Source organism: Phacochoerus africanus, chromosome 1, assembly GCF_016906955.1.
Source record: "Phacochoerus africanus isolate WHEZ1 chromosome 1, ROS_Pafr_v1, whole genome shotgun sequence".
Lineage (NCBI taxonomy): Eukaryota > Metazoa > Chordata > Mammalia > Artiodactyla > Suidae > Phacochoerus > Phacochoerus africanus.
Window position 1 is genome coordinate 99,702,847 of NC_062544.1, and position 14,055 is coordinate 99,716,901.

A 14,055-nucleotide genomic window follows, 5' to 3' on the forward strand; every position below is an offset into this window, starting at 1 on the left:
GGATCAAACCCACATCCTCATGGATACTAGTCAGATTCGTTTCCGCTGAGCCACAATAGTAAATGCCCTATCCTCACATTTTATAGATGAGGAAACAGATACAGAATGTGCCATCCCTGCCTAAGATCAGAAGGGTAGAAAGAAGTGGGCTAGGAGAGGAAACCAGGCACTTGGCTTCCAGGACACAAGACTGTCTCACAAGAATGGCGTTGAAGAATGCCAGTTGTGGCTTAGAGAGTTAAGAAACCGACATAGTGTCCATGAGGATGCGGGTTCAATCCCTGGCCTTGCTCAGTGGGTTAAGGATCTGGTGTTGCCAAAAGCTGCAGCGCACGTCTCAGATGTAGCTCAGGTCTGGTGTTGCTGTGGCTGTGGCATAGGCCATCAACTATGGCCCTAATTCAACCCGTAGCCTGGGAACCTCCATATGATGTGGGTGCGGCCCTAAAGAGACAAACAAACAAAAAAGGTTTTGATTTATTTGTGTCATTCTGCGGTCCTTACTATATGAGGTTATATTTTATAGTTTTTAACCAAAGCACATCTAACTCTGTTTTCCATTTTTTTAAAATTCTAATGTCATTCTCAGATATTTTTCCACTTCCTTACTGTCTTCATATGCAACATTATTACCGGTTGCCTAGAATTCTAGTAAAGTGATGAATTTCAGTTCTTCTATAGATAATTCTAGACTACCAGGTCCTAACTCAAACTTATAATAAAAGTTAAGATATATATATATATATATATGTATATATATATATATTTTTTGGCCATGCCTGCAGTGTGTGGAAGTTCCCAGACCTGGGATTAAACCCGTGCCATATGGTGATAACACTGGGTCCTTAACCTCCCACCCCACAAGCAACTCCAAACATAAGAATACATTTTTTCTCTGAAGATACTTTGTTATTTAAAGTTTGTTTTTTAACATTAACTTTTTGACTTAAGGGTTATTAACCTGGTGTCCATGGGATTCAGAGACTCTCGGAAACTGTGTGTAAAATTTTTTGTATGTATTTATTTTTCTTGGAATGAGATTATACCTAAACTTCAAAGTGGTCTGTAACACAGAAAGGGTTAAGAACCACAGCTTTATCTGTAACTAGTAAAAGTGTTTAATTTAAGGTATATACATGAGCTCCTTTTTATTTTAAAATAATTTTTTTTTTTGGTCTTTTTGCCTTTTCTAGGGCCACACCCGTGGCATATGGAGGTTCCCAGGCTAGGCGTCTAATCAGAGCTGTAGACGCTGGGCTATACCACAGCCACAGCAACATGGGATCTGAGCCGCCTGTGACCTACACCACAGCTCATGGCAAGGCCAGATTCTTAACCCACTGAGTAAGGCCAGGGATTGAACCTGCAACCTCATGGTTCCTAGTCGGATTTGTTAACCACTAAGCCACAACGGGAACTCCTTAAAATAATTTTTTAATTTATTTTTTTCTTTCTTTCTGGGGCCACACCTGTGGCATATGGATGTTCCCAGACCAGGGGTCAAATCGAAGCTGTAGCTGCTGGCCTAGACCACAGCCACAGCAACAGCATATCCAAGCCACATGTGTGACCCAGGCTGCCCTTGTGGCAATACCAGATCCTTAACCCACTGAGCAAGGCCAGGGATTGAACCTGCATCCTCATGGATACTAGTCAGGTTTTTAACCTGCTTAGCTACAATGGGAACTCCTTTTTATTTATTATGTGGTTTTCATGACATTTTGCTACTTAAAAAATTTTTCATTATAGTAGTGACAATTGTTAGGATTTGGGGAAACTCTTTAAATGAAGGTGAGGGTCTTGCTAACTGGTCCATAAACCATAATTCAACAATCATAGTTTATCCTCACCCCTTAGAATGAATTTCAAGGTTAGCAATAGCCAGATCCTTTAACCCACTGTGCCGGGCTAGGGATCAAACCTGCGTCCTGGTGGTGCAGAGATGCTGCAGATCCCGTTGCACCAAAGTGAGAACTTCCTATTGTTATTCTTAAACAGTCTGTGGTGTAGGGAATTGTGTGTGTGTGTGTGGGGGGGGGTGGGAGAATCAGCTGGGGATATAAATAACCAGAAGCTGTAAGCACTGCAATCATAGCTGTTTACCAACTGCCTTACAAACTGCTGACTTTACCTGAGTGACAGATGTGAAAGTATGAACAGCTAAACTGCCAGTGGTCAGAGGAGTAAGTGGGATGCTCAAAACCTGACTACTTAAAAGTTGAATAACAAATTTACCCTTTAGCACAAACAAAGAACCAACCCTTGAAGATCCATGGCCACCATCTTTGGGGCAGAGCAGCACCACTTACTTTACTGCCAGTGAGCTGACTGAGGTGTGGTTTGAGTTCATCACCAATGACCGCATGAACAGCCACCAGGCAGAAGACACAAGCTTTCCGAACACTACTCTCCGAATTATCATAACCCTAGGAAGAAAAGTTCTTGTTAGCATTCTTCCGGGCACTGAGAAAAGTATTCTACAGCGATGTGGTGAAACTCAAAGAGGAGCATGTTCCTCCAAGCTTTGCTGCTTACCTGTATCAGGCCTGGCATAATCTCTGGCAAAAGCAGGTTAAGAGTTTCCTTGGACACTCTCTCTATCACTTTTGTTTGCATTTTGATGGCGGCCAGATTAATTGGGTAATCTGCAGTTTGGATGATGGGACAAAGCACTTTGATGCACTGCTCCGGGCTAATTGAAGTGGCTAGCACTGACGCAGCTTCTTCAGCAGATCTTACCACCTAAAACAGAGAGGTCAACATTTAGCTGGGAAGTAATTTCGTAAAACGTTAGATGGTATTCCTGGATGTACATACTTCAAAAAATATGTAATAGGATGTGGTATCTGGGATTTGTTTTGAAAATACTACGGTTAAAAAAAAAAACCATAAAAAATGAGGGTACAGGAATTCCTGGTGGCTCAGTGGGTTAAGAATCTGGTGTTATCACTGCTATGGCTTGGGTTCAATCCCTGGCCCGGGAACTTCTGCATGCCGCGAGCACAGCCAAAAAAAAGTGGGGTAAAGATAAAACAGAACTGGTAAAATGTTACTAACTGCTGAAGCTGGATACATGGGTCTTTATTACATCACTCTTCCTTCTGTGTTCTCTTAAGGTTGGCTTGCTCTAACGATTAAATCAATTTTAGCAGGTTGAGGTCTAGTTGTACGGGGAATGGGGGCTGCTTCCCTGGACTATACATGACTGGAGTCCTCTGCACCAGCCGTGCAGAAACCCTGCTTGGTATTACTACCCTTAGCTCCAAGAGGGCTTGTATGCCTTTTATCACATTATTACAAAATACAAGAAACATTGTTTCATTAGTATGTTATCAACAGGCTATTTCCCCTACTATTCACAATGATTTTCTTCTGTATCAGGACTGGGGAAGGTAAGACACTGGTTTTACAAAGAAGAAGAAACAGGAGTTCCCGTTTTGGTTCAGTGGGTTAAGAACCTGACTAGTATCCATGAGGATGTGGGCTGGTCCTTGGTCTTGCTCAGTAGGTTACGGACCTGGTGTTACCGCAAGCAAAGGTCAGAGGTGGCTCAGATACCTGTATTGCTGTGGCTGTGGTATAGGCCGGCAGTTGCCGCTCTGATTTGACCTCTAGCCTGGGAACTTCCATATACTGTGGGGTGCAACCCTAAAAAGAAAAAAAGAGGGGAAAAAAAAAAGAAGACACAGTTGTCTATGTTGTTATTGGAATCTGTAATCTCTAAAGATGGTCTTGAAACTATGTAAAAATTATTGCTTTTGCTGCTATTTTGGTAGTGTCTCACTTAACACTGTCAATCTGTAAGAAATGCTGAGAAAGATATAGTGGAAAATACACTGCAAGTTATAAGACCTAGGGCTAACTTTAGCTCTAACAGCCTAATAATGTCAATTTTATTTTTTGTAAAAATTGGTATGCTACAGGCCTTATATGAATCAGAACTTGGGTAACTAAACCAGAAGTTATCTATCTACATAGTTTTAAATATTTTTGCTATACTTGCAGCATGTGGGCCAGGTATTGAACTTGGGCAATAGCAGTGACCCATGCCACAGCAGTGACAATGCTGGATCCTAAACTGCTAGGCCACCAGGGAACTACTACATAGTTTATAAAGCCATCAGCAAGATGCTACAGATGCACCACTACTAAACACCAGATGTATTTAAAAAAATTGGGATGAAGATACAGATTTAAAAGTTATGGCTCATGGAGTTCCCACTGTGGTTTAGCAGAAACAAGTCTGACTAGGAACTATGACCTTGCAGGTTTGATCCTGGCCTTGCTCATGGGTTAAGGATCCGGCACTGCCATGAGCTATGGTGCAGGTCACAGACATGGCTCGGACCTGGCATTGCTGTGGCTGTAGCAGAGGCCAGCAGCTGTAGCTCTGATTGGACCCCTAGCCTGGGAACCTCCATATGCTGCAAGTGCGGCCCTAAAAAAGGCAAAAAAAAAAAAAAAAGTCATTGGCTCACTCTCCGGTAAAATTCAGCCACAGCTTCTGGAAAGTGAATTACTCAGAGGGTTTTAATTTCTTTATCCACATTTCTTTCTTTCCTCCTTTTTCTTTTTTTTTAGGGCTGCACCCACAGCATATGGAAGTTCCCAGGCTAGCAAAGTGGGATCCAAGCCATGTCTGTGACCTACACCGCAGCTCATGGCAACGCCAGATCCTTAACCCACTGAGAGGGGCCAGGGAGTGAACACAAATCCTCATGGATACTTGGGTTCGGAACCTCTGAGCCACAACAGGAAGTCTCTTATCCACATTTCTTACTGTCATTCTTCCTGGTGTGTGTGAAGTATGGTATCTCACTGTGGTTTTAGCTGTATTTCCCAAACAACTAATGAGGTTGAGCATCTTTTCATATGCTTACTGGACATTTGTATATCTTCTCTGAAGAAACGTTAACTCAGACCCTTCGCTCATTTTTTTTTTTTTTTTGTTAATGGCCACACCTGGGGAAGTTCCCAGGCTAGGGGCTGAATCAGAGCTACAGCTAAGGCATACACCACAACCACAACACTGAATCTGTGCCTCATCTGTGACCTATACACCACAGCTCACAGCAACGCCAGATCCTTACCCCACTGGGCGAGGCCAGGGATGGAACCCTCATCTTCACAGACACTATGTCAGGTTTTTAACCTGCTCATCCACAGTGGGAACCCCCTCATTTTTAAAGTGAATTATTTATCTTTTCATTGCTCAGTTGTAAGAGTTCTTTATATATTATGGTTGTTAGTTCTTTAAATGATTTGCAAAAATTTTCTCCTATGATGTGGGTTGTCTTTTTACTTTCTTGAGAGTGTCCTTTGAAGCACAAAAATTTTTAACTTTTTCAGAGAAGGTAAATATTTTTTAATATTAGGAGATTTAACATTCAATATTTTATTTTTTTGCTTTTTAGGGCCGTACCTGCGGCATGAAGTTCCCAGGCTAGGGGTTGATTTGGAGCTACAGCTGCTGGCCTACACCACAGCCAGAGCAACGCGGGATCCTAGCTCAATCTGCAACCTATACCACAGATCATGGCAACCCTGGATCCCTGACCTGCTGAGTGAGGATAGGGATTGAACCCTAATCCTCACGGATACTAGTCAGATTCGTTTCCACTCAGCCACAATGGGAACTTCAGTAATTTATTTTTAAAACATTTTTTTTGGCACATAGTTGACTTACAATGTTGTATTAGTTTCAGGGGTATAGCAAAGTTAATCAGTTATACATATAAATATATTCTTTTTTTCCCATATAAGTTATTACAAACTTTTGAGTAGACTTTCCTGTGTTATACTGTAGGTTCTTGTTAATCTATTTTACACTTAGACAGTAGCATGTATATGTTACTCCCCCTATCCCAATTCTTTCCTCCCTCCAAGGGCTTTGCCTATGGTAACGATTTGATTTTGAAATCTGTGAGTTTGTTTCTGTGTTTTTGTTTTGTTTTGGCTGCAACCAAAACATGTGGAAATTCCTAGGCCAGGGATCCAACCCAAGTCACAGCAATGAAAAGGCTGAATCCTTAACTGTTAGGCCACCAAGAAACTCCTGTTTCTATTTTATAAATGTTCTTTTAATTATTTTTAATAGATTCAACATATAAGTGATACCATGATGCTTGTCTTCCTTCCTTCCTTTCTTTCGGCTTTTTAGGGCTGCACCCACAGCATATGGAAGTTCCTGCTACTGTCGAATCAGAGCTATAGGTGCCAGCCACAGCCAGAGCAACAAGGGATCTGAGCTGCATCTGTGACCTACACCACAGCTCAGTGAGGCCAGGGATTGAACCTACGTCCTCATGGATACTAGCAGGATTCATTTCTGCTGCTGTAGCCACCAGCCTATGCCAGAGCCACAGCAATGCGGGATCTGAGTGGCGTCTGTGACCTACACCACAGCTCATGGCAACGCCGGATCCCTAACCCACTGAGCCAGGCCAGGGATCGAACCCGCAACCTCATGGTTCCTAGTCGGATTCGTTAACCACTGTGCCATGACAGGAACTCCTAAAAGTTTAATTTTGATGAAATTCAATTTACTCTTTTTCTCTTGTTAGTGATTTCTGCTTTTGTTATTATATCTAAGAAACTAGCGCTTAACCCAAAGCAACAAAGACTTACACCTATGTTTTCTTCTATAAGTTTTATAGTTTTAGCTCTTACATTTATCTTTAATCTATCTTGTCTCACTATTTTATTGCCTTTTTTTTTAAGGGCTGCACCCACAGCATATGGAGGTTCCCAGGCTAGGGGTCAAATAGGAGCTACAGCAATGTCTTCGACCCATACCACAGCTCACAGCAATGCAGGATCCCTACCCCACTGAGTGAGGAGTTCCTGAGGACTTCCTTAGGTTTGGCCCTAAAAGGACAAAAATAAATAAAAATAAAATAACTAATGAAGATAAGACTCATTGTTATTTTATTTTATTTATTTTTGTCTTTTTGCCTTTTCTAGGGCCACTCCCACAGCATATGGAGGTTCCCAGGCTGGGGGTCGAATCAGAGCTGTAGCCACTGGCCTATGCCAGAGCCACAGCAACGTATGCTAGTTGGGCTCGTTAACCACTGAGCCATGATGGGAACTCTGTCTCACTGCTACTTTAACTTTCTTTTTTTTGACTTATCTTTCTCTAATATCTTGGTTCTACCAGAAATACCTAAAGCTATTGCTCTGGTGCTTTCCCTTGGAATTGCAGGTAGGCTCTAGTGGAAACTTGCTTTTCTAATTATTTCTGAGATTTTAATAAAAATTCTTATAGTTATTTCACTAATGTTGTTGGTTGTGGTGGGGATATTCTGACTACAAAGTAATGAGACATTGGGGCCGGGGGGATGCACTGAGGGTTTGGGATGGAAATGCTATATAATTTGGTTGTGATGATTGTTGTACTATTGTAAATGTAATAAAATTCATTGAGTAATTTAAAAAAAATAAAGCTGTAAAATAGAAAAAAATAAAGTGAGACAGGTTTATAGGATTCTTTCAGGAAAGCTGTTCTCATTATTTTATTTAATAAACTTTTAACAGATATCTAGCTCCTATAGACAATTTACCACTTTAGAATAGCAATGAGTCTCGGAGTTCCTGTTGTGGCGCAGTGGTTAACGAATCCGACCACGAACCATGAGGTTGCGGGTTCAGTCCTTGGCCTTAATCAGTGGGTTAAGGATCCAGCATTACCGTGAGCTGTGGTGTAGGTCACAGATGCGGCTCGGATCCCATGTTGCTGTGGCTCTGGCGTTAGGCCGGCGGCTATAGCTCCGATTCGACCCCTAGCCTGGGAACCTCCATATGCTGTGGGAGTGGCCCTAGAAAAGGCAAAAAGACAAAAATAAATAAAATAAAATAACAGTGAGTCTTATCTTCATTAGTTATGTTATTTTATTTTTATTTATTTATTTTTGTCCTTTTAGGGCCAAACCTATGGAAGTCCTCAGGCTAGGGGTGGAATCAGAGCTGCAGCTGCTGGCCTACACCACAGCAATGCCAGATTCAAGTCATGTCTTCTATCTATACCACAGCTCACGGCAATGCTGGATCCTTAGCCCACTGAGCAAGGCCAAGGATCAAACCCTCGTCCTCATGGATACCAGTCAGGTTTGTTACCACTGAGCCACAAGGGGAACTCCTCATTAGTTATTTTAAAAACCAAATTCTTATTGGTAAATGGAAATGAAGTTAAGATTGGCAAACTCTAAGAGGAAATCTAAAAGTGATCTAAAGGGGGAAATGAAATCATACTAATTATATCCTAGACCTGGTCTATTTTAGGTTAAAGGCCATGATATCACCAGAATTCACTTAATAGAAAAGAATATATGGGGAATTCCCATCATGGCTCAGGGGTTAATGAAATCTGACTAGGAACCATGAGGTTTCGGGTTTGACCCCTGGCCTCGCTCAGTGGGTTAAGGATCCGGCATAGCCAACAGCTGTGGTGTAGGTCACAGGTGCGGCTCAGATCTGGCGTTGCTGTGGCTCTGGTGTAGGCTGGCAGCTACAGCTCCGATTAGACCCTCAGCCTGGGAACCTCCATATGCTGCAGGTGTGGCTCTAGAAAAGACAAAAAAAAAAAAAAAGAATATATGTTTGCATCTCAATCAGGTACTATCTTGAACATTAGTGTAAGTGTTCATTAAGGAAATGATTGATATGAATACTTTTCAAACGTTTATATATCGCATGCAATAATATCAGAAGTACTGAGAATAAAGTAATAATTCAACCGTCAGGTAACTTACCTCCTTATGAGGGTCTTTATGTGCTTCCAGTGTTTTCATGACAGTCAGTTCTGCATAGTTTTTAAATCTTGCTGGTTGGTGCCTTAGGATTTCTCTTAAAACCTTTAATGCCAAAGCCCTGATTGTAGGCTAAGAAGAAACATTTTAATGTTTTTAATTTTTTAAATTGTAGATGATCTTTTATGTTTTCCATTTCTGTAACTTAAGGGTCTTAATATGGGTTGGGGGAAACATAGACAATTGCAGAAAGTATGTGGCATATTATATAATTAAGTTTGCACATCTCTAGTTGAAAACTTATACTTCTTAAAGAAATCAAGAATCAACTACATTCTATTAAAAAGGAAGTTTTACTTCTGAACAGCTAATTCAAATATGCAAAAAAAAGTGCTCTCATATAAACATTCTGTCAAACATTTTTCATTTTTCCTGTTGTCAATGGTTCAAAGCCACTGAGGTACTTAGCCGAGAAGAAAAAGTACTTTATAGTGAAAATTTGGTGTGGAAGCTAGCAATAAAGTCTCATTTCCCCAATTTCCAAAAGTGCATACTGTTTCATTAATAGGCAATGACAGGCAATCCAAGACAGGAAAAACAGGCTATTGTTTACACAGTCTACCATTTACCTCTTTATCCCCAAGGGTTTCAAGCAATAAAAGTAATATTGTTTTGAAATGTTCATCCCAAACACTGAAAGATTCTTCCTGTGTCAGTTTCATGAGTTCATAGAGAGCGATTTTTCTTTCTTCTACACGCTCATTATGGTTGGACAACTCTTTCAATAACTCTGCAACCAGGTCAGAATGGTCTAGGGAAAGATCTGTCAAAAGGACATGATGTTAATTCCGTAAGTTTATAGGTCAACTTTTCTAAGTATGGGAATGATAACTTTATGAAAAACAGATGGAAAATTGGTTCTAAGAAAAATCAAAAATGAAGAAAAATGACAAAGTAATATTCTTATCCATCTGTAATTCCCAAAACATCAATGCTAGTTTAAAACCATTTATAATCAAGATACACAGGAGTTCCTGTTGTGGCTCAGCGGTAACCAACCTAATATCCATGAAGACACGGTTTGATCACTGGTCTTGCTCAGTGCGTTAAGGATCTGGTGTTGCTGTGGCTGTGGTGTAGGCTGGCTCCGATGTGACCCCTAACCTGGCCACTTCCATATGCCACTGGTGCGGTCCTAAAAAGACAAAAAAAAAAAAATCACAAGCGAGAGAACTGTATAGTAAGTCCCCATACACCTATCAGGCAGATTTAACAATTATTAAGATTTTTACCATTTTTACATCATCTTCATCCCCTACAGCCCCCAACTTTCTTTTTCTGAAATATTTCTAGCAAAGCCCAAAGGTATCATTTCATCCTTACATACTTCAGCATGCATTTCTATGTTGTCATGCCAGGAGGCTCACAGTATCTGGGCACTACATTTTTAGTATACCAATAATGATCACTGGATTTAACTGATGACAATTCGATCCCTCTATTGTAAATTCCCCGAATTTCCTGGGCTAGGGGTCGAATCTGAGCTACAGCTGCCAGCCTAAACCACAGCCATAGCAACTGGGGATCCAAGCTGAGTCTGAGATCTATACCACAGCTCATGGCAACATCGGATCCTTAACCTCCTGAGCGAGGCCATGGATCAAACCTACATCCTCATGGATCCTAGTGGGGTTTGTTTACCGCTGAACCATGAAGGGAACTCCTAAAAAAAAAAAAAACTTTAGGAAAACTTTCATGGAACTATAAAAAGAGCACCAAAAACCTCTGGCCCCCAAACACTTATACAGAGAGCACAAAATGGAACTACTGAATTAAAAAAACTTGGATAGTCTGGAAAGAATGATCACTGAGGAGAATGAAATTAGGGTTTTGGAAGATCAAGAACCTCTGCAAAATGCACAGCAAAACCATGGAGAGGAAGAAATTTTAGAGTTCAAAGATAAGACCTTAACTTGGAGAATAAAAACTGTCTCATAATAATTTCATGTGTACAGACCAACATTAGAACAATATTGCTGGATTAAAAAAAAAAACTACTGCAGCAGGATAAATGCATCTCTACAAATCTCACAAAAATCACTTCTGCAATGTTACATTATCAGAATTTTACAGATGGCAGTGGACCATTCTGATAGAGTGTATTTTGTTCCAGCTGAATAAAGGGAAATCTTAAGAAAATGCTTTTCAGAGGAACTCAGTTCTCTTCATGAATATAGTCTTTGTAATTACTCTAGAAGATCATTAGGAATAATTTGTCATATAATGATCTGGAGAGATGACTGACAGGAAAATTTATATCAAAGAAAGTACATAAATTATTTGTTAAAAGACCCAACTGTTTATATTATACAAATGAGATAAACCCAAGGTACTGAACTAATTAAGATAAAGTATAATCAGGAGTTCTCGTCATGGAAACAAATCTGACTAGCATCCATGAGGACGCAGGTTTGATCCCTGGCCTCGCTCAGTAGGTTAAGGAGCCAGTGTTGCCCTTAAGCTGTAGTGTAGGTTGCATATGCGGCTTGGATCTGACATTGCTGTGGCTGTGGCTGTGGCCTGCAGCTACAACTCTGATTTGACCCCTAGTCTGGGAACCTCCATATGCTGCAGGTGTGGCCCTAAGGAAAAAAAAAAATTATAATTAACTGCATTTCCTCTTCTCACAGAGGAAGGCATTGTGGTCCTGTGAAAAGAACACAGCCTCTGGAATTTCACCAAACCTCTGTTTCTTAGTCTTTGTGTAACAGGAGCATACTCTCAATTATAGTACAGGCTTGGTTTCCTTATCAGTAAAATGGGAAAACAGCACCCAGCTCCTAGGGTCTCAGTGAGAACTTGGGCCTGAAACATGTATGTCCCCTGGACAACAGCATCATCCTCACTAAATTCTGGTATTCTGGAATATTACAGTCCTTGGTAAACTTTATAAAGGCCATAACTAGAAGTGGACAGCAGTATGTTTTTTTTTTTTCTTCTTCTTTTTAGCTGTGCCCTCAGCATGCAGAAAATACAGGCAAGGGATTGGACCTGAACCACAATACCACCCTAAGCTGCTGCAGTGACAATGCTGGATCCTTAATCTGCTGTACCATAAGGGAACTCCAGTGTTGTGTGTGTGTGTGTGTGTGTGTCTTTTGAGGGCCACACCGGTGGCATATGGAGGTTCCCAGGCTAGGTGTCTAATTGGAGCTGTAGCCACCGGCCTACGTCAGAGCCACAGCAACTCGGGATCTGAGCCTTGTCTGTGACCTACACCACAGCTCACGATTACGCTGGGTCTTTAACCCACTGAGCGAGGCCAGGGATCAAACCTGCAACCTCATGGTTCCTAGTTGGATTCGTTTCCACTGCACCATGACGGGAACTTCTCCAGTGTGTTTTTTTGACCTGTTTATTTTGATAAATGTACCACTAACATGTGTATCTGTCTATAAGGTATATGGAAATAGCTGAGTGAGATACTTAAGAGTCTCATAATTTTCAAACAATTTCCTTTTATAAATATTTTCACTTGAACAAAATAATTCTGTCCTGACAAAAGTTTTAGATTTTAAAAACAAAAAACAAAAAAAAAAAAGGAAGAAATTTTACTTGGGGACAGGACATAAAAGAAAAATCAAAACAGCAATGGAGTAGTTCCCACCGTGGCACAGTGGGTTAGGGATCTGGCATTGGTGTAGCTGTGGCATAGGCTGAAGCTGCAGCTCAGATTTGATCCCTGGCCTGGAACTTCCATATGTTGCAGGTACAGCTGAAAAAGAAAACAAACAAAAAACCAGAAACGGAGGTCAATAAATTAAAAAGGATAATATCAGTAATATTCACAATAAAATAATGTCAAACAAGGTCTTCCACGTCTCAAAGTTAAAAAAGAAAAAATGTATCTTTAATTTATTAAAAATGTTTTAATTTATTAATGTTTTAATAAATGAAAACTACTGCTATATGCAGCTTGAAACAACTTGTATTTTGGTTTAACTGAAGGTTTACCCATCTTCAGAAAGTGTTTACTCAACATAAAAGGATTACCTTATGTTTTGGAAGTCAATCTAGTATTATGCTATGAAGAAATAATGTTCTCAAGTTCAAAAATATTCTACCCAGTTTAGGTTTCAGTTTTGTAATTCTCAAAGTTGTCTTTCTTTAACAAATGGAAAAGAAATGATATCCTTAGGAAAAGAGAAGAGAATTAGACAACAAGGGAGTGATCTTGCTAAGTTGTCATTATTTTGGCTCTGTGATATTTGTGATATATGAAGTCTCTGGACAGTTGGTAAAAACACAATTACTCAATGAAGAATTTTTCAATTTGTCAGAATTGCAAATGACCAGGCCTGGGGACAGATTCTTGGATAGAGTAAGGAGGGTTTCCATGTGTGAGAGTGGGAAAGATGGGGTGTCATAGCTCAGCCAGGGTAAAATGGTGTCCTCAAGTTGTGGCCACCAGGTGTGATCTGTCAGAGTCCAAGCAGAATGGCAATGGGAATAGGAGGCCAAGGAGGTGATGGTGTCCATGTGGAATGGTAGAGCCCAGCAGGGTGAGGAATGTATCCGTGCAAGTGAGGAGGTGGTGGCAGAGATGAGGAGCTGGCTGCATACAGAAGTACTGATCACATAAGTAAATATATTAAAGATAACGGAAGTCAGATTCATCACTGTCGGAAAAATGGAGTGGTCAATATGGAAAGGGAGAAACTAGAATTACTCTTATGGTGCCAGACTGGGAATTGGAGTTATTAGTATAAACATAGAGCTTGTGATAGATATAGAAATAGATATAAATCAGTGTGTGTGTGTGTGTGTGTGTGTGTGTGTGTGTGCACGTGTGCATATGACATAACAGAGCTGGGGGAATAGTGATATTCCAACAGCAGTGAGTACACCTAATGTGCCCAGACTTTAGTATTTATTTATGCCTTTTTTTTTTTTAGGGCCACACCCGTGGCATATGGAGGTTCCCCAGGCTAGGGGTCGAATCAGAGCTGAAGCTGCTGGCCTATGCCACAGCCCAGCAACACCAGATCAGAGCCGTCTCTGCGACCTACACCACAGCTCACGGCAATGATGGATCCTTAACCCACTTAGAGAGGCCAGGGACTGAGCCCACGTTCTCATGGATACTAGTAGGGTTCATTAACCACTGAGCCACGAAGGGAACTCCTTTTATTTTTCAGTTTTTTTTTTAAAGCTTTTGATTAATCTGAAATGATACTTCAAAAAACTCCACCTAGGAGTTCCTGCTGTGGCCCAATGGGATTGGCATTGCTGGGTATGATCCCTGGCC

At 40.8% G+C, this 14,055-nt stretch overlaps 1 protein-coding gene across 28 annotated transcripts in view; it reads right to left on the reverse strand.

Annotated features, from left to right (window-relative positions):
• Positions 1–14,055, reverse strand: part of CLASP2 (cytoplasmic linker associated protein 2) — a 204,308-nt gene that overhangs the window by 1,805 nt on the left and 188,448 nt on the right. For all 28 annotated transcript variants that reach the window (XM_047769742.1, XM_047769668.1, XM_047769725.1 and 25 more), the window contains 4 exons: positions 9,377–9,570; positions 8,751–8,879; positions 2,536–2,742; positions 2,310–2,426 (listed from right to left, as the gene is read on the reverse strand). In XM_047769742.1, the coding sequence (XP_047625698.1) occupies positions 2,310–2,426; positions 2,536–2,742; positions 8,751–8,879; positions 9,377–9,570 (647 nt within the window). The remainder of the gene's footprint in view (positions 1–2,309; positions 2,427–2,535; positions 2,743–8,750; positions 8,880–9,376; positions 9,571–14,055) is intronic.